This window comes from Dermacentor variabilis, chromosome 3 (assembly GCF_050947875.1).
Source record: "Dermacentor variabilis isolate Ectoservices chromosome 3, ASM5094787v1, whole genome shotgun sequence".
In the NCBI taxonomy this organism is placed as follows: domain Eukaryota; kingdom Metazoa; phylum Arthropoda; class Arachnida; order Ixodida; family Ixodidae; genus Dermacentor; species Dermacentor variabilis.
Window position 1 is genome coordinate 182692373 of NC_134570.1, and position 23412 is coordinate 182715784.

Genomic DNA, 23412 nt, shown 5'->3' on the forward strand with positions numbered 1-23412 from the left:
AATTTACTCAGCGTGCCGAAGAAGCCAGACAACTTGCCCAAGTATGTATTTGCATTCAGCAAGAGCAAGATGCAAAATGGTACAATCTTCGACACAGGTCTGTCTTCTACACTTCCGGTGACAAAGTATGGGTCTGGATACTCATATGCCGTAGTGGACTCTCTGAAAAAGCTCCTAAGACGGTACTTTGGGCCGCACAGAGTGATCCGCTGCCTAAGCGACGTGAATTACAAGGTCGTTCCTGACAGTGACAATAGCTCCAGTTGCCGCAAGCACTTACCCAAAGTGGTGCATGTGGTACAGATGAAGCCGTGCCTGTCGAACGAACTTTTTCTTTTTTTTTTCTTTCTTTTTTTTCTGTGTGACTGTCCTGTTGTACTCTGTCCTTTGTCCCGTTATCCCGCTTAAACTGCGCATCGGGACGATGCTTCCTACGAAGGGACGCAAATGCCGCACAAGTGCTCCGAACAAGAGAAGGACAATGCGAGTATGCATGAGCATTTTTGTCAAGGTGCAGTGAAGAAGAAGTTGCTGTTGCACTTGACATTAAAAAGGCAACCTTCCGCAGTGCCTCCTGAATAGCGCTCTACGACCCGTTTTTGACGTTGTGACAATATTCAGGGAAGATTTCAAACATGGCAGTAATATACAGGGAACATTTTAAGAGATGCGACATAATTACAGGCAATTGAAACTCCTATTTCAACTGCCCGAAAGAAACAGCTTCACTGGAAATTGGGTTGCAATTTTGCAAGGTAGCACACATCTGCGGTCATTTTTTTTTTCTTTTGATTATTACAAATATTTTATGTTGATTGCACTGTTTGGAAGGTGTACAATCAGTGCATTTTACCAGTGCTGACATATGGAGCAGAGACTTGGAGACTGGCGAAGAAGCTCGAGAACAAGTTAAGGACTGCGCAAAGAGCGATGGAACAAAGATTGCTAGGCACAACGTTAAGAGACAGAGAGCAAACGGGTATAGACAATATTCTAATTGATATTAAGAGAAAAAAATGGAGCTGGGCAGGTCATGTAATGCGCCGGTTAGATAACTGTTGGACCATTAGGGTTACAGAATGGATACCAAGAGAAGGGAAATGCAGTCGAGGATGGCAGAAGACCAGTTGGAGCGATGAAATTAGGAAATTTGCGGGCGCTAGTTGGAATCGGTTGCCGCAGGACAGAGGTAAATGGAGATCGCAGGGAGAGGCCTTCATCCTGCAGTGGACATAAAACAGGCTGATGATATGTGCTGTACTGCTCCTAATTTGCAGGGTCAGGGACCTCTGTCAGGCACTCATTGTCTATTTCCTGCATAATCTTGAAATTTTATATAATTTCAATGAATGAATTCAAATTCAAGTAACTTTTTCGTCTGCCATAGATACCATGCGTGATTGATGATCTGGGGTATGTCTGTTAATAATAAAGAGATACCCTAATTAAACATATATATATATATATATATATATATATATATATATATATATATATATATATATATATATATAGCTATGCTGTGCGGTGAAGCCAAAGAAAAGGAGATGGAAGAACTGCGAGTGGTGTAGGAAATGCTCGACTGCCTACGATCTCATCTCTATGCCCCCTCGATCATCTTGCAAATAAATCCATCTAATCCGTAACAACTTTGGTGGAGGTGCGGCAGGGTAATCGCTCTGGACGACCTTCTTTTACGTACCCTCCGATGAAGCCAGCACTTGCTTGGACTACCGCCTGAAGACACGGACATGAACGAACCACAAGAGGCTGGTGGCAGCCATGACACAAGCATGCAAGATGACAGTGAGTGCCCAAGGCAAGTTATCTGTTGGATCCCTCAGAAAGAACCGCACATCTTTTTTGGCAAAGCGGATCAGGATGTTGACGACTGGCTGAAGTATTATCAAAAGGTAAGCGATCACAATGGGTGGAACGCTACGATGCGACTTGCTAACATTGTTTTCTTTCTCACCGCACTTCTCTGGTTTGATAATAACGAAAGGACGATGACAATGTGGGAAAGGTTCGATAATGAAATCAAGAGCCGCTTCGAAGATTCACTTTCAATAAGAAAGAAGGCTGAGCATAAGCTTTCACGTAGAGCACAGTTGCCCGGAGAAACATGCATAACTTACACTGAAGTATTGAAACTGTGCAGAATTGGGAACATGGGCATGTCGGATGAAGATAAGGTTGGACATCTTCTGAAGGGCATCGCTGAAAACGTCTACAATTTCCTTATATCAAAGGAAGACCTGCTGACTCCGTCTGATATAAGACACTGCCAGGCTTTTGAGGCACTGAAGACACGTCATGTAGTATTGCCAAAGTTTGGTAGACTTGACAATGTGACCACGATCGCAAGCGTGGACGTCTCCTCTTCCCACGACATCGCCTTGTTAGTACGACAACTCGTTAAAGAATTGGTACACTTTCAAGTACAAGGTGGAGGAAGAGACTCGGGACGAGAGTAACCCCAACACACGCATGACGTACGCACTCCCGAACAGCTGGTGATTTGCCAATTGCAAACTAACAGCGAAATTCGGCCTTTGCATAATGAACGCGTCTGTATCGACACGGCGGAGTTCGAGCATCCTTCACGTACCTTTGAACGGTGTCAGACCACACCACCTGAATGCCTTGCTCCCCGGTACAGCCAGCCCCAGGCCCCATTTTATGACTATCCTGTGTACTGCAAGCCACCTATTTGCTTTAGCTGCGGTATCCGTGGACATATCGCCAGGTATTGTCCGTGACGGCAGCAACAAGTTTCGGGCATACCCGATTATCATACTGGAGGCCAAGACAGCGCGCCGTGGCAGACCGCTTTGCCCCTTCGACAACAACCGCGTGAAGTTGCGTGCCGGCGTGAGTCTCCAGCTTCCGACCGCAGTCTTACTACTCCTCCGACCAGCTATCGTCGCTCGCCATCACCTCAACGTCGCTCACTTTCACCACCATCCCAGCTGGGAAACTAGCTGGTGCGAGCGATAGAGGTGAGGTCGCGGGACGGTCTTCTGCCTGTCGCCGTGCGCAAAAACAAAGTGTGTGTCTGTGTTGATGGTTTAAATACTGATGCCTTAGTCGATACCAATGCTAGAGTTTCTGTAGCGAGTGTTTTGTTTAAGAATCATCTGAGACACAAAGTGATTTTCGTGTGTGACCGAAAGATTACTTTTCGTGGAGTTGGGGGTGAGCCGCTGCGGCCCGTTGGAATTTGCTGTGCTATAGTGAGTGTGGGTGGAGATTTTCCAACTGAATTTGCTTTATTTTTGGAACACACCACTCGCAGCATCATCCTTGGGATTGACTTTCTTGGTGAATGTAGTGCAATGTTAGATTGTGGGGCTGGTGAAATTTTTCTTCGAAGTCACGTAATAACACCCGTACCAGCAGTATCTAGCGTGGACAAGCACAGTATTTTCTGTGTCTCATGATGTCCTTTTACCGGCTCAGACTACGGTATTTGTTCCAGTGACTTCCACACATTGCCCTCCGCATCACTGTCATGGTTTATTTGAGCCGCACTCCCATACTATGTTGACGAAAAGTGTGCTGGTTCCTCGATCCAATATAGAATGTGTAGATGGTCATGCTCATGTGTGGACGGTGAACGCGTCTTTGGAGCAAGTTTTACTGCTGACAGGACTCAAGCTGGCCACCTTTGACTCAGAAGCGACCGTCAGTATTGACACTATTGATGCTTCCACCAACACAAGGGCAGCAAATTGTGACTACTGTATGGAATTTTACTGCATGACAAACAAGTCGCTATCCTCTTCAGAGCGGAAAGAATTGCAAAAGGTGCTTGTCTGCTGTGCGCCAGTTTTTGATTTCGCGCAAGATGAGTGTTCAATTTCGCTCTCTGACTTGCAAACGCAACACCGCATAAACACGGGCCAAGCGACGCCTATTTGCCAGAAGCCGTACCGAATCTCTCCCGCAGAACGAAAAGTAATTGCTAACCAAGTTCAAGAAATGCTAGGGAAAGGCGTTGTCCAGGAGTCTTGCAGTCCTTGGGCAGCTCCAGTGATACTAGTTAAGAAAAAGGACAATTCTTGGAGATTCTGTGTTGATTATTGAAAACTTAACGCAGCCACAAAGAAGCATGTGTGTATACCCTCTGCCACGCATCGACAATGCTATCGATTGCCTTCATGCAGCCTCCTACTTCTCCCCCATTGACTTACGATCGGGATACTGGCAAATACAGATGCACCCAACAGATAAAGAGAAAACTGCCTTTGTGACGCCAGACGGTCTCTTCGAGTTTAATGCCATGCCTTTCGGTTCATGCAACTCGCCAGCAACTTTTGAAAGGTTTATGGACACAGTGCTGCACGGATTGAAATGGGAGATCTGCACTTGCTACCTCGACAATGTAATAATATTCAGCAAAATACTTGAGGAGTACAATCAGCGACTTGGCGTCGTACTGAACCGTATAGAAAATGCTGGATTGGTTTTAAACTCAAAGAAGTGTCAATTCAGTGAGCCCCAGACTCTCGTGCTCGGTTTTCTCATTGACAAAGATGGTATTCGACCTGACTCTGAAAAGACTGCTGCATTGCGCGATTTTAGCCAACCAAAGACAGTGAAAGACCTCTGTAGTTTCCTTGGCTTGTGTTCATACTTGCGTCGGTTTATTAAGAACTTTGCCCAACTTGCTCACCCCACTCACGTGCCTCCTTCACAAAGACAATCTCTACGTATGGACTACAGGGTGCAAGGACGTGTTCCATCAGCTAAAGTACCTACTAACTTCGGGGCCTGTCTTCCATCATTTCGATACCGAAGCCATGACTGACCTACACACTGACACTAGTGGTGTGGGTGTTGGGGCCATCCTCGTTCAACTTCATCATGGGCGCCAGCACGTCGTTGCGTACGCAAGTTGGACACTGATGAGAGCAGAGCGAAATTACACTGTCACCAAATTGGAATGCCTGGCAGTAGTCTTCGCCATTCAGAACTTTCGGCCATATCTGTACGGTCACCATTCCAAGATAGAGACGGATCAACATTCTCTTTGCTGGCTTGTTGGATTGTGGGATCCTTCTGGACGGCTGGCACATTGGGCGTTACGCCTTCAAGAATACACCTTTTCTGTCGGCTACAAGAGCAGCTGGTGTCATACCGATGCCGACTGTTTGTCTCATCTCTTGTCGCCACACTCCACCGCTAACGATGACGACGACTATCTTGCCAGCATTACCGCGTTTCCTGACCTCAGCACCTTTAAATGTGAAAAACTTCGTGATCCTAACTCATATCCCTATTGGAGGCTGCCCGCTTGTCAAGTCGGACAACGCCCTTCATGCAGAGTGACAGTCTGCTTTACAAAAAGAATTACTTTGCCGAAGGCCTGCGTAGTGCTATTCTTCGCACCATGCAAGTTGACATCGCATTGGGGCACCTTGGCTTTGCTTGCACGCTTCATAGATTACGCCAGCGCTTTTATTGGCCGAAGCTATGGAACAGCACAAGACAGTATACTGCAAGTTGCCCAGGTTGCCAATGTCATAAGAAGCAGGCGACACCTCCTGCAGGCTTTTCGCAACCAGTGGAAGCACCTACCTCACCATTTGAAAAAGTTGGTATCGATTTCCTCGGACCTTTCCCAAGAGCTCTACTGGCCGTCACTGGATTATTGCTTGCATCGACTACTTGATGCGCTATACTGAGACTGTGGTGCTCACCTCTGCTACCACCACCAATGCGTCATGCTTTCTGCTTCATTCTGTCATCCTGCGTCACAGTGCTCCACGTGTTTTTATAAGTGACCGTGAACGGCAATTAATCGCCGATGCTGTTGAAGAACTGCTGCGGCTTTGTGGTTCTACATATCGCCATTCAACGCTGTACCACCCACAAACAAATAGCCTCGCGTAGTGGAAGACTCAAGTGGTTCATGTTGCCCACTTGAAGCACTACCATCATAGGGTTCCCGAATCAAGAACTACTAATTATGTAGTTCCCTAACTCGCTCAACAAGCTTCGTCTGCGCCGGAGGAAACTGTTACACTGTGCGGCGGAGCCAAAGAAGAGGAGATGGAAGAACTGTGCGCGGTGTAGAAAATGCTCGACTGTCTGCGATCTCATCTCTATGCCCCCTCGATAATCTTGTAAATAAATCCATCTCATCCGTAACTATATATATATATATATATATATATATATATATATATATATATATATATAGAGAGAGAGAGAGAGAGAGAGAGAGAGAGAGGATAGATGGATGGTTTTCAGTTGACCCCAGAAATAGCTGGTATGCCATTGCTTGTTTGCAACGTCTGCTGTGGGATAACGGTGCATTAGTCACTGTATTCTAGAATGTTCCTTCAATTGGTTGCACTGTCCTAAGTGGTCAGTGGGCTTCAGTGACTTTCCACGGTGAATCCAGAATGAAAATTTTGTAACCAAGTACCTTCAGCATCTAATCAAATGCGCTGGGAGACAGATGTGTTTCTCAACCCTTTGAAGGTTTTTGCCGTACATGTACGGCGGCGGTTTTCCGTCCCGCAAGGTCTCTGCCATACGGGTACGGTTTCGACCCTCCGTTTGAAATTTCGCGCCATAATGACGATACCTGCTCACTGGGAGGTGCTGCCACCTCTTAGGACTTACAAGAAGCGTTTAAAATTTGCGCTACCTTCTTGGGGAGATAAACAGAACTGATTTCTAGTTTCAGCGTGTCGCGCAGACTGCGTCAACACCCCTTTTGTGGTTTCGGTTTTGCCGCGTGATCGCAACGGGGGCGCCCAAAACGTCATTTTTCTCTTTGTCGGCACTCTCTAGCAAGGCGGTGGAAGTTGATTTCTATCTTGATTGGCGCTGCTCTTAGCTTGTTTATCACTGCCCGCTTGCGAGGTATTCTCGCTCTCAGCGGCAACGCGCTTTCGTGGTTTCGGTTCCGCCGCGTGATCGCAACGGAGGCACGCGAAACGTGGTTTTTCTCTTTGTCGGCACGCTCTCGCAGGGGCGGCGGAAGTTGATTTCTATCTTGATTGGCGCTGCTCTTAGCTATCACCATCGCTCACGAGGTATTCTCGCTCTCTGCAGCAACGCGCTTACGCAAGAGGGTGCCTCAGACCTCTGCCCAAGGCAGCCGCACGCAGAGAAGATGTCATATGTGCGCTAACACAACTCGTCGCTTCATGAGGAGAACAGACATGCATTTTATGTGTGCAGACTGTGATAAGGCGCTGTGCGTAGACCCGTCTTTCAAGGATTACCACACTCTCAAATACTACTGAACATTTTACAGTTCTGAGTGATGCCGACACCAGAATACCGTTCCTAATTTTTTTTTTACTATTTATTCCTGACTTTATACATTTTGTACATTCAAGATCCGCAATAAAGTAATTTGACCACCTGGGAAAGTTTTTTTAAAAAATAATTCGACCCTCAAAGGGTTAAGCAGTTCCTTGAGGAAGAACTTTATTGCTCTATATATTTATTAAACACACTGCATTCCACAGTAGAAGGATGGTAGTGTACTTCCCTCGGTTTAGTCTAATGGCAGGCTGAAAATAAGGGCCTTTTGTGAACACGGGTGCTAAACAGTGAAACGGAAAAGAAAAAGCCGTAGTTAAAATTTTCTTGCTCACATATTTGCCCTCCTCCAAGGCACTGATGGGATTAACATTTGGTGAAGCCCCGGTGTTACGAATGTCACAGATACTCGGGTGGGACAAATGCCAGACAAACACGCCAAGCTAACCCTCGCCTGTTGAAACACCCCCACAACCATCAAGGGTTTCACGGCACACCTTCTGTTTCAGTGCAGTAACGCATCGGTCAAAGTGCTTGGCTGGTGAGCACTATCTTCTGCTTGCATAAAAAAAAAGTTTCGCTGCAATGTGGTCGGTGAAGTTGAGTCACATCATTGCCTCCAATGAACAAAAAGGTGCAAATGGTACAGTCAGCTGCTGGCTCAAACTGTCTAAGTTAGCCGGGGACATAGACAAAGACACCATGTTTCTGCACTCCGTCTCATACGCCCTCATGCTGGTTGTCAAAACAGATTTAGGACCATGGTTTCCCACCCAGCCAATCGAATGTAGCGTTCCTAACTAGAACGGCAGCAGAAATGACATAATCTCAGTGAGACGGGTGTCGTCCGCCATTTTTTTCCAACTTCTTCGTTCTCACTTATCCCCTAGCCCATTTCTTCGTCTTCTTTCATTCGTCCAGCACAAACCGCTTCACTCTTCCCGACTTCTTTTAATTACACCTCCTGGGGTAGGTAATACTTGAATATGTTTCCAAAAGAGGCGTACTCCGTTTGACCCGAGGCTCTGGTGTACCAGACATTCTACAATATTCTACGCTGGCATGCAGTCTTAATCACTTGAAATGGTCAGCAAAATTTAGAATTTGAAGGCACAGCTCCTTTCCTTACAAGGACATAGTCTACAGGTTGTATGTACGGTATCTCGTTACTGTGCCTTTTATCAAAGTTTCGCTTCATGCGACGCTTGTAGACCTCCTCTTCTTTGACAGTTTTCCTTACTTCTGCGAGTTCGAGGTTCTCTAGAAGGCCTAGCTCACGATCTGCAGGAAGTATGGGCGCTGTACCCGAAGTTGCAAAATGAGGGCTGCAGCCTAAACCTGTGATGTACAATCTGTTGTGATGTTTCACAGCGGCCTCGAGACAGCACTTCCAGCCAGTGGCAAAGTCTGGATACATCTTCAGATACTGTTTGATGTCTTGTATGGCATGTTCCGCTAGGCCGCTCGCTGCCGGGTGGTATGGCGAAGAATACTTGATCATTATGCCGTGCTCCTGTGCCCACTTTGATAATTTGGCACTCTAGAAAGCTGGCCCATTGTCGCAGACAAGCGTCTTTGTGTGTTTAAAACATTCAGCCTTGAGGAGATCTATTACGCTGTTTGCGTCTTCTTTGCCAGCTTTAGCCGCAATCGTCCTTGTGCACTCATCTATGGAGAGCAAGAAAGCTTGCATTCACTCGACTCCTTTTCCCTTCTTTTGAGTTCCGCGAAGTCTAAATGAATTACTTCGAACGGGACACTTGAATATTCAGGGTTTGTCATAACGTCTGTCGATTGCTTGAATTTAACTCTGTTCACCTGGCAGAGGTGGCATGTGTAGATGTAATGGCTGACGTTGTTTTTCATGCCCGGCCATGTGAACCTCATGAGCAATTTCTTATAAGTGCGCCAGAAGCCATAATGTCCGCCAGATCCAGGAGTGTCGTGGTATAGACGAAGAATCCTTGGAATCATAGTTGGTGGTACGTGATACCTTCCATTGATAAACTGGAGCTCTTCTATACCTTCCCACAGCTTAATATGATTGCCTCTGGATTCTTGCTTGATTCGTGTACAAGTAATCTTCAGAGTGCGTCTGCGCCAGTGAGCAGTGGGCCAGGACGGTGCGAAATCACGAAATCAAATTGTTGCAGATAGTTCACCCATCTAGCAATGCGGCCTCTTGGCTGAGCCATGTTCAGAAGTTGAGTCAGTGCTTGATGGTCAGTGAAAAGTATGAATTTGGCACCTTCCAGGTAAGTACGAAAGTATTGCACAGCTTTTAAGACGGCCAGAGCTTCCTTTTCAGTGGTAGAGTAATTGATTTCGGCGAGTTTCAGGGTATAGCTGTAGTACCCCACAACGTAGTGTTTGGTTTGTTCAGCTGGTTTGGAGGGTTTCTTGTATAGAACTGCACTGGTAGCACAATGTGATGCGTCCGTGTTCAGCCCGAAAGGCGGAGAAAGATCTGGTATTCGCAAGAAGGGGTCTTACGATATTAGTATTACATGCTCACAACAGACAGCTTCTCACTTCTAGTCCCATTGAAAAGGCACGTCTTTCCGAGTTGAACGTGTGAAGCATCTTGTTCTCAGTGCATAATCTTCGATAAACGCCCGTAAGTGTCCTGCTAGGCCAAGAAAAACGCGCAGGGAGTGCACGTCGTAAGGCTTTACCAGCTTGGAGATTCTCTCTACCGATTCTTGCTTAGTGCTTTTAGTGTGTCCATCAAAAACCCTGCCAAGATATACTACGGTATCTTGAAGGAACGCACTTTTCTTTAAGTTGACTGAGTTGGGCAAGACTGAGAGCGCGAAGAACTTTTGAAAGATGACTACGGTGTTCTTCCTTTGTTTTGAGTAGATGATGATGTCATCGATGTACACATTGTAAAATATGCCCAGGTAAGGTTTCAGAATGTCCGTCATAATCTTCTGAAACCATGCAGGGGAGTTTTTCCAGCCAAATAGTAGGCGGTTGTACTCAAACAAGTCAAATGGGGTTATGAACGAGGTGTACTTCTTCGTTTCTTCAATTACTGGAATCTGCCAAAAGCCTTTGCAGAGGTCTATTCGTGAAAAACAATGGCAACTACCAGTTTTGTCAATGATGTCATCGATTCTCGGCATTGGATAAGGTATCAATTCAGTTTGACGATTGAGAGCCCGGTAGTCTGTGCAGAGGCAGAATGTCCCGTCTTCTTCTGGTGCAATAGTTATAGGAGAAGCAAATGGGGATACAGAAGGCCGGATGATACCTGCGTCTAACATTTCTTGAAACTCCTTTTTCAGCCACACCTTTTTATCTCTGGACATATTATAGGGGGTTCTATGAACCACTGTTTTATCTGCGAGCTCAAAAGGAAGGACATGTGATTTCATTGCTGGAAGGTAGCTACCCATGCATGTAAGCTCTGGGTACTTAGTCTTGATGTCTTCCTGGTGAAAAATTAGCCTTGATACCACTAGGTTCTGCACCAGGATCTTCTGTTCTTATCGTGTCTTCGGCCATTACTTTGTCGTCCCAATAAAGGCTTATCTTAAGTTTTTTCATGTCTGGACAGAACAAAAGAAAATCGTAGGTGACACTGGGAATTGCCAATACGTCACTGGTAATAGCATGTCCTTGAAATTCCATAGCCAGGGTTACCCATTCACTATGCATGGTCACTGACCCATCGTAGGCTTGGACATGCAATGTTCTACCAGCATGCAGACGACCAGCATCCACTCGAGTCTTGTTGATAATTGATACCGAAGCTCCACTGTCAACAAGAGCCTTCACTTCAATGCCATCTACCATAATGGGGGTGTGCAATAAGCTTGACGACACCAAATACACTGTCTCACTGAAGCTCTTTTTCCGGGGCTTGTGATCCACGGTAGACAGATTATGTGGAAGTAGGTTGCCATGAACTGCGGTAATTGGTTCTTCACCATCCTCACAGTCATGATTGACACTTCCCAGGGATTTGTGTACAAAGCTATCTTCACATTCAGATGACAGCAACGACTCTAAATGCTCACTCAGCTTACGAGGATCAAGTTGCTGTGTTCTACAACCTGGCTGTCTTCTCAATGTAATTCTTGGCACTGAGGTCTGTAGAAAGTTCAGAAGGTCATCAAATGTTCTTGGACCTTTGAGCTGCACATAACTACGGATCTCGATACACAACCCTTGCGTTATAAAAGCTACAGCAGCAGAAGACGACAGCTTCGTTTCTGCAGAATACAATAGGCGACGCTTCTGAAGACAGTAACCAAGTAGAGAGCCACCTGTATACCTGAACCCTAGTGCCGCATACCATCTTTCTACTGCGTTGCCTTCAAAAGCCGCTAAAAAGTTGCTTTTCCACATTTCTTAACATGTTGTTTCATGATCCACGAGTTGCACATCATACCATTTTCTGGCTATATCGCCCAAAAAGCGGCACCTATTCAAAATCTTTGTGTCGTCAGAGTGCCACATATTCTTGTCACAGGCCTACTCGAAAAACCACAGCCAGTAGTCTGCACTTTGAGAGTTTCCTTCAAAAACATCCGGTCCAACAATGCCTCGTGCTGATTGCTCTCGATGAAGTGCTTGGACGAAAGTTCTCATTATTTCGATCTGTTGCATAATGTGCCCTTGCAAATCCATAACAGTCAAGTCTAGGCTCACCTTCCCGGCAGGCATTTCCTCTTTGAGGGTGCCACATCGTATGGGTTCCAGAACAAGTTCGCTCAGTGTCTGCAGTTGTAGATTCACTGTCACTGATCCTGTTTGCACGAGGGCTTGGCGGCTGATTGCAGCTTGTTGCAGTACCACGTTGATCAGCGCGGTAGAACTGATTTCGAGAGGAAAGTCCGTCGCTGCCTCACCGTGCACTTGGTATCGGGTGAACACAACAGACTCCGACGACGCCTGGTCGACTAAGAACAACACCCGCACGGCTGATCTTCGAAAACTGTTGGCTGCGCCAAAATGCAGCGTTCCTAACTAGAACGGCAGCAGAAATGACAATCTCAGTGAGACGGATGTCATCCGCCATTTTATTCCAACTTCTTTGTTCTCACTTCTCCCCTAGCCCATTTTTTCGTCTTCTTTCATGTGTCCAGCGCAGATCGCTTCACCATATATGAGGTTTTCAGATAGAGATCCCATACAGATGAGCGGATGGCATCCCCTTTACTGTGTCACAAGCATCTGACAACTCTTAGTAGAGTACCCTAAACGGCCAAACCCAACCGCGCACCCAGGAAAGGGCAATTCCCTATGCCAAAGGTACACACTTCACAAGTTTAAAGTGTCGTTATTTGGAGCTGCCCAACTTGCTGCAGTTTTCAGCAGCCCCAATGCAGTAAATAATCTACGTACCTTGTTAAGTGCAACGATCCAGAGGGCACCCTGTGCAGCAGCCTCAGGTGCAGGAGATAAGCCTAGGTGCAGCAGCGTCTGTGCATGCTCCATCAACAGGTCTTGCCGTTCATCGACTGCATCAAGGGTTGCTGTTCTGTGTGGTCGATAGCCGATCATGACACCGCTTAGGCCACCATCGCTCGATGAGGGGCTTCCTGCTGCAGATAGCAATCCAGATATTTAGCACAGCTGAGATGTACCAGTGCAGACGTAAATGCAAACAGCAGCACCATTAGAGACTCCTTGAGACAATGTGTAGCCAAAGCGCGCATTTCTTATCGCAATGGTCGACTGTACTCCACTTAAGGGGGCACCCGACTTTCGCATCATGGAAAATGGCAAAAAAATTGTTCTTTGAAAATCACATTTTCAGTTTTTGTAACTCTTTTTCTATCCGATTCCGGAATATCATCCCTCAAAACCATTTAGATGTGCTCTACATATTTGTTGTATAAGCCAAGGTGGCAAAACATTTTGTGGAAATGATAAAAGAATGGAGTTTTTCAAGCAACAACTTTTCCGGAACAATTGAAAATCATTTGGAGTAGCCGATTGGCCGTGCCTGCCAGGTGACTCCAGCACGGTTCGCCTTGGTCCTGTGCTCGTTACCTAGGGGCATCACCTGCTTTATGCACCTTGCGAGCTCTGGAGTCTGGACGTCTTGCCCACCGTGATCTCGACGAGTGTTGAAACTTGTGACACGGACATTGCAGAAGCGCAGCTGACCCATCCGTTACTGGATGTCTCAGACCCGCGGTTAAGCATTACGAGCATTGGCGATGTGAACTTCGCAACCTAGCACTTCACTCGTGAAATCCTTGGACATGTGGATAAGCCTTTCAAACATCGATGCTTCGGACTTAGCTTCTACCTTACTTCCAAGCAGTGGCGCAGCCAGAAATATTGTTCAGGAAGGGGGGGGGGGGGGGGGAGGCTCACACTGCAGCTCGGCCTCCACCTTATCGAATTTGTTGAGGGACCAAATGCATGACTAATAACTGCATTGCAATTGCCAAAGATGCTGCAAACGAAATTTGAGCGCTACACACTGTCAAAACAAGTAAAATGTATTTTTTCACAAAAGAATCTACTCGTGTGTCCCAAAAATTGCACCCAAAATAACTGATATCAATGCTTCGATGTTTTTTGTTTATTTAATAAGTAAAGAAAATATCACACGAACTCTAGAGCTATTTCAGTTCAAAGCCAGCAAGGCAGTGCTTGCCGCTGATATGAAAAATGTTAAGGCCATGATATGAAGAAGTTGAGGGCAAATATTCTAACGAAACTTTGTCATGCAAGAATCTTGTTTACATTTTTGTACATACGCAATGGCCATGTAAATATCTCAATGACGCTGTCGTTCATTCCAATCTATTGCGCAGGAGGAGCTGCCACCGGTTGTGCATTGTGAGTAATTGCACCGAAATTATAGTCGCAACAGAGAGAACATATAAAAAGCAGGAGTTCTGCAAAATATACAAGGGTGAGTCAAATGAAAGTGAGCGAATGCAAATATATGACAAACGGGGCACTTTATTTAAAAGTAGTCTTCATGAGCATTGAGACATTTCTCTCACTAACGAGTCGCGTGATTCCCGTCTCATAAAGCTCCTTGGGTTGCTGCTTCGAAAAGTCTGTAACTGACTCCTGTAACTGACGTCATCGTCCGACATGAATCTGGTTCCCTTGAGCTGTTTTCTTCAATTTCCCCAAATTGTGGAAGTTGCGAGGTGACAAGTCTGGGCTGTATGGCAGATGTTGCAGTGTTTCCCACATGAAGTTTGCCAGTTTTGTGTTAACCACATCAATGACATGGGCAATTGGCCATTGTTGTGGTGCAAGATGACACCATTTGTCAATTTTCCTCGTTGTTTGTTCTTAATTGCTACACGCAGCCGATCCGGCATTTCACAATATCGTAAATGATTGATAGTCTCTCCAGGTTTAGCAAATTCGATCAGTAATGGCCCCTGATGATAAAAAAAAAAAAAAAAAAGAAGTCAACAACACCTTTCCGGTGGAAATGATGGATTTTGCTTTCTTCAGGGGTGGTCAATTCGAATGTTCCTACTGTAAGCATTATTGTCATGTTTCAGGCTCGTAATAGTGGCACCATGACTTGTCCCTGGTGACAATTGCAGACAAGAAGTCGTTACCCTCATTGCGATACCGGATCATGTGAGTCAAGGCAGCGCCGAACCTCCCTGCCTCCTGGCGGTGGTTCAAAATTTTGGGCATTCATTGCACACACAAGAGCCGATAACCGAGATGTTCATGAATTATGGAGTGAACCGAGCTGTGAGTGATGTTCACACGCTCTGCCAATTCAACGATGCTTATCCTCTGTTCTTGTCTAATCAGCTCATCAACTGTTGCAATCAGTGGGCACGGCGGAGGCACCGAGACCATGCGTCTCAAGAATCCCTTCTTGTTTATTGTGCAGGCCGCCCTTTTCACTTCTTCACCTGTACCGGCCGAGGAACTGAACACCGACAATCTACCTAATGCTACTACGACTGCGCATCAAGTTGCCGGGTTTGACACATCGTTTCACGGTGCCGACGATTGTCTATGGAGCCTGCACGGTTGGAGAGCTACACCAGACGTTCACGTGATACCAACGTCATCTACGTCTGCTACATGGGTGTACTTAAGGGACTGCACTGCACGGATCACGACCAGTGGGCACGGCGGAGGCACCGAGACCATGCGTCTCACGAATCCCTTCTTGTTTATTGTGCAGGCCGTCCTTTTCACTTCTTCACCTGTACCGGCCGAGGAACTGAACACCGACAATCTACCTAATGCTACTACGACTGCGCATCAAGTTGCCGGGTTTGACACATCGTTTCACGGTGCTGACGATTGTCTATGGAGCCTGCGCGGTTGGAGAGCTACACCAGACGTTCACGTGATACCAACGTCATCTACGTCTGCTACATGGGTGTACTTAAGGGACTGCACTGCACGGATCACGACCAGTGGGCACGGCGGAGGCACCGAGACCATGCGTCTCACGAATCCCTTCTTGTTTATTGTGCAGGCCATCCTTTTCACTTCTTCACCTGTACCGGCCGAGGAACTGAACACCGACAATCTACCTAATGCTACTACGACTGCGCATCAAGTTGCCGGGTTTGACGCATCGTTTCACGGTGCCGACGATTGTCTATGGAGCGTGCGCGGTTGGAGAGCTACACCAGATGTTCACGTGATACCAACGTCATCTACGTCTGCTACATGGGTGTACTTAAGGGACTGCACTGCACGGATCACGACCAGTGGGCACGGCGGAGGCACCGAGACCATGCGTCTCACGAATCCTTTCTTGTTTATTGTGCAGGTGAGGCAGGACCATTTGGTTCATTCTTACCGTAGCAACAACGTATGCCTCTTGCTTCTGCCGTGCCCACGGTCCATTTTTGATCTTACATTGATGATGTATCACTGTTTTGTTAATTTGTTACCATGTTGTGGAGACATTGAATCTAATCCGGGTCCTTCTACTGAAGACATTCTTAAAATCATGCGCGACGACATACGAGACCTCAAGCAAACAACGAACAGTAAACTTAAAGAGTCTACCGACAAACTGAATGCCATTGACAGGAAATTGGATAACATAGCTTCAACGGTCACCAAATATACGAGTAAAGTTGATGCCTTGCAAGAGACAGTTGACAGCTTACTTTTGAAGATTGACGACCTCGAGAACCGAAGCAGACGTAGTAACCTCATCATTTTTGGAGTAAAGGAAGCAAAAGGGGAGCATATTGCCTCTCTTGAGCGGACAGTATCGAAAGATATCCTTGACGACCTGTTGAAGCTGCCCAAACGTGGGCATTGGACGAATCCACAGAATCGGTAAGCCAACAGAGAATAGGCGTCGTCCAGTTATTCTCAAACTTGTTGATGGGAGAGACAAATTTAGGATTTTGAAAAACTGTGGTAAATTGCGAGATACGGAATTCAGTATTTCGGAGGACTTTTCGCCTAGGGTACAGTCTATCCGCAAGAAGCTTTGGGCAAGTACCAAAGTAAACAGGTCCAATGGAAATAAAGTCATCCTTGTTTTCGACAAGGTTAGAATCAATGGGACCCTTTACTATTGGAATGAGGCGCGGAACGAACTTGTTCAGTCTACTAGGCAATGACCACGCTCTTGGGATGACTGCACCCAACAATGCAATCCAAACAACCCCCCACCTCAGCCGATAGTTCCTCACAACCGAAGAGCTTTATCCTGAATGAATGTCAACGCTAGAAGCATTGTAAATAAAAGCGACGATCTAGAACGTTTACTCATTGCTTACGATCCTGACATCACCGCGGTAACAGAGACTTGGCTTCACGATAGCATAGATGATGCAGATGTTGTACCTGTCACGCATGAAATTATCCGTCATGATCGCTGTTCAAGAGGGGGAGGTGTGGCACTTCTGATGAAGAAAGGCACTCAGTATACGCTGGTCCCACACAATAAGCAGATTGAAATGGTGTGGATAGCTGCCAAACTTTCCGGCCAAAACGCACTTATCGGAGCTGTCTATAGGCCACCCAATGATGACATTTCTTTGCTGGAGGCACTACACGACTTTCTATATGACAACAAAAAGCGCTACAGTTGCGTTATAATGAGTGGCGACTTCAACATGCCTAATATAGACTGGGACTTGATGTGTGCCACTTCAACATGCCATCACGCGGATCTGTTGCTAGACATCGCATATGCCTTCGATCTACACCAGGTAGTGCATACCCCAACGCGCCAGACTGCCGTATCAAGTTCGATTCTCGACCTAGTCTTCATATCCGAAAACGTCAGTCAACTAGGTTATACTGTCGACATCGTGCCTGGTATATCTGACCATTTCTCTGTCCTTTTTAAAAGCCAACTGTGGCGTAAAGCTGAGTGCAGCAAGCCAAGGCCCTACTATGATTTTAATAAAGCGGACGATGTCAGCATATTAGATTTCTTAGAACAAGACTATGATTTCTTTTTACATTGTCACAGAAACTTTACAACTGTTAATAGTTTGTGGCTGCACTTCAAATGTTCGGTGCGTCATTGCATGAATAAATATATCCCGAAAAGACATAATAGCAAACGTCGAAGCCCCTGGATAACACGCGAAATCATTCATATAAAGCGGCGCGTAAAACGATTATCGTCTAAAAACCAGAGAGATAGCGGCACCTTGGCTGAGCTGCGATCGGACTTGCGTTCGAAAATAAAATCGTCCAGATTCACTTTTTTTAACGTCAAAATGCACAACTTCCTTTTCAGCGATCCGAGAAAGTTTTGGCTTCACTTGACGCAAAAGAAGGAACCAGTTAATAAATTGAAAATACACGACAAGGACGTCACTGACCCAACTTGTATAGCAACGGCATACAACGACTATTTTTCGTCCGTTTTTCTGCACAGTGCCGATAAAATATAGATTTCAGCCACGCAACTATGTATGAACTTCCAGAGCTAATAATCACAGAAGAAGGTATTTTTTCAGCATTGCTTAGCTTAGACATTAGGAAATCTTCAGGACCCGACAAAATCCCCAATGCATTTTTGTTTAGATACGTGGAGTGGTGTGCCAAGTATCTTTATATTATTTTTAGCAAAAGTTTGGAGAAAGGAGAAGTTCCTTCTGACTGGAAAATAGGCAAAATTATACCAATACACAAGACTGGCGATAAGCTCACAGTAACTAACTATCGCCCGGTGTCGTTGTTGTGCACAGCTAGCAAGGTATTAGAACATTTTCTTTTCAAACATTTAAGCAGCTTCCTAGAAGGCAACAATTTTTTTATGAACAGTCAACACATGGTGTCTACTAAATTACTTAACAGATATTCCCTGAATTTTCCAGGTTTTCCCTGATAATTCCAATAAAAATTCCCTGAATTTTAAAGAATGTTTGAGAGTCGAACAGAGGCACAATTCACATAGACGATTCCACTCACAAAACAGTTTATTGCAGTGCCAAAGCGAGATTATGAGCACATTTATTCACTTTAAAGCGTCAATTTCTTCCTGGAGAAGAGAAGCCTCATTCTGTGCTTCAGTGATGAGCCTTTGCTTCTTTTGTTGGAGTTCCTTGATGCGGGTGGCCGCCCTTTTCCTGTTTTGTTCAGCCTCAGATGCATCCAGCCTGTCTTGCTTCTTTTTCTTGAGCTCCTCCTTCCATCGAATACTTGCGCCACGCACCATTTCCACCATACTGTCTGTAATGTCAACATTGGCTACACCACCTGCCGCTGAAACTCCATCATACACTATTCTCTGCGCAATGAGAGATTCTTCGTTCAGGTTCTCTATGAGGCATTCTTTATTTACAGAAAAACCTCTTTCGACAGCAGCATTGCCATGGGACATGGTGAGGATGATCTTGGCAAAGATAAGCAACTCCTTATGGTTCCGTCAGCACAGCTCAAACCACAAGGTGTCCAGTCTCTGTGCTGTCCTATCAAAGTTCTTCAGAAGTAGCTGTGCAGAGCTCAGCGAACAGACTTGCACATACTATCGGTGCGCCCGTTCTGCTTCTAAGCCGGTCAGCCACCGGTGCTGTGTGAGTATTTCCAGGGCAATCGCTAGTCGTCTTTTGCCAACCTCCACTGACAAGGCGCAGACTGGATCCAAACAACTCACTCCTGTTGTTAGCCTGTATTTTAGAGGCGACCTCTCCATAATCTTCTGCGAGCACACCTTCAAAAAAGAAATGCATTCCTTCTTGAATGTAAGCAGTGCAAGTTGAGATGGTTTTGCAGCTTTTCGAAGTTCGCTCTTGGCAGCAAAACCAACATCAAAAGCGTTGACAAAAACGATGTTCTCGGGCTTCTCCAAATCTATTTTAAGTAACTTGAACGGCGTGACAGCGGCACGCAAAATTTCTTGCTTAATGATCCTTCCCATCAGTGATCGTAGGACAGCCTCCAATGCTGCGGCAAGGAAGGGGACCACTGGTTCGTCCGTTTGAAATTCGGTCAGGAATGGCTTCAATTCCTCAGCAACTGATAGCATGAAAGCCAGTTTTGCCGGCAGCATCGTGTCAGCTACTAGCGTCTCGACTGTGGTGAAGCTGGTGCACTTTGGCTTGCTCTTGTCTTTAGCTGAACACTCCACATACTTTATTAAGTGTGGCAGTACTTGAAGAGCTCTTGAAATCACCATACTGTTTTCAAGCCATCGAACCGCACAGAATTTGAGCGGAAACGATGTGCTTGCTGTGATGCGAATGTAATCAGCGCGGCGCGCTGGAACATACTTGAAAAGGTTATAAATACTCCGCAGAAATACTACCAAATTCCAGCCAGTTGCTGCATGGCCTGTTTTGAAAGCACCATGAACCACATGTAGGCCACAGCTTCCAATTTCCAGGATTTGTCGACTGTCGTGACAAGCGAGTTCTTCCTTAAGGGATCTAAGAAACTTTAAGTTTACATTTGGTCCATCCATTGACACTTGCAATATCTTGTGCTTTATGTCCTCTGTGGCTTTCTTGAAAGCAAGTGTCAGGTCTTCAGAACACGTGTGGCCGAGAAAACATGAAGTCAGGTATCGAGTTTTTACAGTAGCGTCAGCCGAATCGCAGTATCTGACCAGCACATCCATTTGTTCTTTCTGCGCTACTTTGTTTAGTGATTCATCGAATGCTACAGCTATGTACGGTACTTCAGAAAGAGCTGATAGCAGCTTTTTTCGGAAGAATGGCGCGATGCCATGACAGATAGTATATCCCACTTTGTCTTTTCCTAATTGCATTTTCTTGGCAATTTCACAAGACTGGAACATCAACGGGAAGAGCGCCGCCGATGATGCCACGCAACGGAGGGATGCATGAGTCATTACAGCATTCATGCACCATACGATCTCAGCTTTCGCAACATCTTTCTTCAATAAAAAACCACGCACCGTGATCTGTGCAGGTGCTGATGTAGCAGGAGGCATCGATGAGGGGTCTGCTCTCTTCGCCCGTTCGTCGACGGTCATCGCGGTTGACAGGGCTGCACTGCTTGGCTTGAAGAACGAGAATACACGTGTCTGGGAGCCACTTTCCAGCGCCTTCATGGCGTTCTTATGCTTTACACTTGCAGCGTGGCTAGAAACCGCGGTTTTTCCCATGTTGCTCAAGCGAAACGTCTTGCAGCACACTGCGCATTGTGCGCTATATACATCGTTGGGCACAGGCTTAATCCAGCTGGCGAAGTCGGATACGTTGGCATTGGTCCAGTCAGCATTGAACGAACACTTCGTCGACTGTGACATCGCCGATTTCGAGTGTCTTCAAAAACAGCCTCACCGCAAAACAAAACTATGAAAACGCCGCCGCCACGAACAAAGCACAACATACACAAGTGCACCCACGAGCACGTCACGTATTACCACAAAATGGAGAGATGGCGATACTCATCCGATAATGATGATAACAGTTGCCTCTTAGACCGCTTGCTGCTAGTTGGTTACTGGCGCCACTTAGTGGCAATTAAACTGCGGAGAGCTACGATGCATGGAGTCGGGGATCTACGGCTCAATCTCGGAGGCCGTGTGTAACAGCGCCGTTGTTGCACACCGCCTCAGAGATCTTCGCGGTATTCGTGCCGGTTTAGGACGCTGTGTGCAGCAACGGCGCTACTGCACGCGGCCTCCGAGATTGAGCCGTAGATCGTATTCATCGCTTTGTCGATCTCACCGGCCACATTCCCTGATTTGGTCACATTTTTTGTAATTTCCCTGACAATTCCCTGAGTTTTCCAGACATATCAAGAATCCCTGATAATTCCCGGTTTTCCCGGTTGTTAGACACCCTGCAACACGGATTCAGGCGTGGCCTTTCAACAGTGACACAATTACTCCACATTACTAATGATTTGTTTGCAGTTCTTGATAACAGTGGCCAGGTCGACATAATCTTTCTAGACTTTGAAAAAGCCTTTGACCGCGTGTCGCATTCCAAAATGATATTAAAACTAAAGCATCTCTTTATAAATGAGCGTATTCTGAGGTGGCTTGACTCTTACCTAACGCAACGCCAACAATATGTTCAAATAGGTGACTCTAAATCATCAATGCTTCCAGTCCTTTCAGGCGTACCTCAAGGGTCCGTCCTTGGACCATTACTTTTTCTTGTTTATCTGAATGATCTCTCACTTGACACTGCTGTACAATGCCGATTTTTCGCGGATGACTGCGTTGTTTATCATGCTATTCAAACTAAAGATGATCAATTACTCCTAAGTAATTCTCTAACATCAATTGCTAAGTGGTGCCAGACCTGGAAAATGAGCCTAAATATCCCTAAGTGCTCCCAAATGACCGTAACAAAAAAGAAGAGTCCACAAAATTAACGACGTTGGCGTTACTCTTGTCGATACGTTTAAATATCTGGGGATTGAAATATCTCGCGATTTAAGGTGGAGTGCACACATTAAAAAGATAGTTTCGTCAGCCTCAAAAAGACTATCGTTACTGCGGCAACGTCTGAAGCACTGTACAAGCAAGACGAAACTAGTTGGTTATACTTCACTGGTGCGTCCTCTACTTGAATATGGCGATGTCGTTTGGGACCCGCACACTAAGACGTGACACAGATAAGCTGGAAAAAGTACAAAAAAGAGCACTCAGGTTTATTTTTAATGCCTACGGAAGACAAGTATCACTACCTGATCTCCGTTCAAGGTCTGGTCTTCCAACACTGGAGGAACGCCATAAGCTACACCGTCTGAAGATGCTTTACACGATAGTGAACGGCCAAACTAAAATGAATTTTGACAAATACTTACAGTTTAACACGTGTAGAAGTACCCGCGGAAAGCACGAACTTACCCTTATTGTACCCCAGGCTAGAACTATCGCTTATCAATTTTCATTTTTTCCTAGAACGATAAGAGAATGGAACAGGTTTCCACAAGAGGTAACGAACAAGCGTACTGTCAACTCTTTTTTATCGGCTATTTCTCAGTTGTGAGCGAAGCACGCAATTCGTTTCGTACGGAATTTTTATTCAACTCGTGTCATTAGGGTGGTTGCTTGGGCTAGTTGGTAATTCATGATCAAAAATAACGTACAGCGCAAAGGACCAGGACAGCGATAGACGACATACACAGCGCTGACTTCCAACAATATTTTATTGCGTTGCCACATCGTGTGTATATATACAAGAAGAGGCATGCGCAGAAAATGTACGACAGTCACATGGGGTGTTCTAACAGCAAGTCATTGAACGATACATGGTCACCTCAAAAAATAATAATAATAACCTTTAACTCCGCACACTCAAAACTCGTTAAACGAGGTATTATAAAGTTATGTATCGTTAACAGCCTCAATAAATCGTGCCCACACCAGATGCAACATAGTCTTGCTGCTCAGGTTGATCGCCTCTCTTGGGCTGGTTACCCTTTGGTCTTAATTTCAGCCATAGCTGAACAGCTTCTGAGGCGCACAAAACGTGATGATCCCGCTCAATCAGGAAACCAGCGGGCTGAAAGACGCAGATTTGCAGTGCTGCCATATGTGCATGATGTATCCCATAGGCTAAAGAAAATTGGGCAGCGTGTAGGAATCGCAGTCGTTTTCTCGGCCCCGGAAAAATTGGCAAGGCTCTGTAGTCGTGTAAACACGCCTAAATCGCACCAGAGTTGTTGTTCTGTCGGGCACAAAAAACGGTTTGTGACGTGCATAACCAATGTAGTCTACGAAATTCCCCTGTCTTGCGGCCGTAATTA

The 23412-nt window shown here is 45.9% G+C and overlaps 2 protein-coding genes across 2 annotated transcripts in view; both read right to left on the bottom strand.

Moving 5' to 3' along the window:
- LOC142576558 (zinc finger FYVE domain-containing protein 21-like) overlaps window positions 1-23412 on the bottom strand; it is an 88614-nt gene that overhangs the window by 24482 nt on the left and 40720 nt on the right. Inside the window, exon 5 of the mRNA XM_075686730.1 lies at window positions 12643-12842. Within this exon, the coding sequence (XP_075542845.1) occupies window positions 12643-12842 (200 nt within the window). The remainder of the gene's footprint in view (window positions 1-12642; window positions 12843-23412) is intronic.
- On the bottom strand, window positions 19208-21489 carry LOC142573839 (uncharacterized). The gene has a single exon (XM_075683075.1). It carries the CDS (start codon window positions 20951-20953, stop codon window positions 19208-19210), a length of 1746 nt encoding a protein of 581 aa, XP_075539190.1. The 5' UTR covers window positions 20954-21489.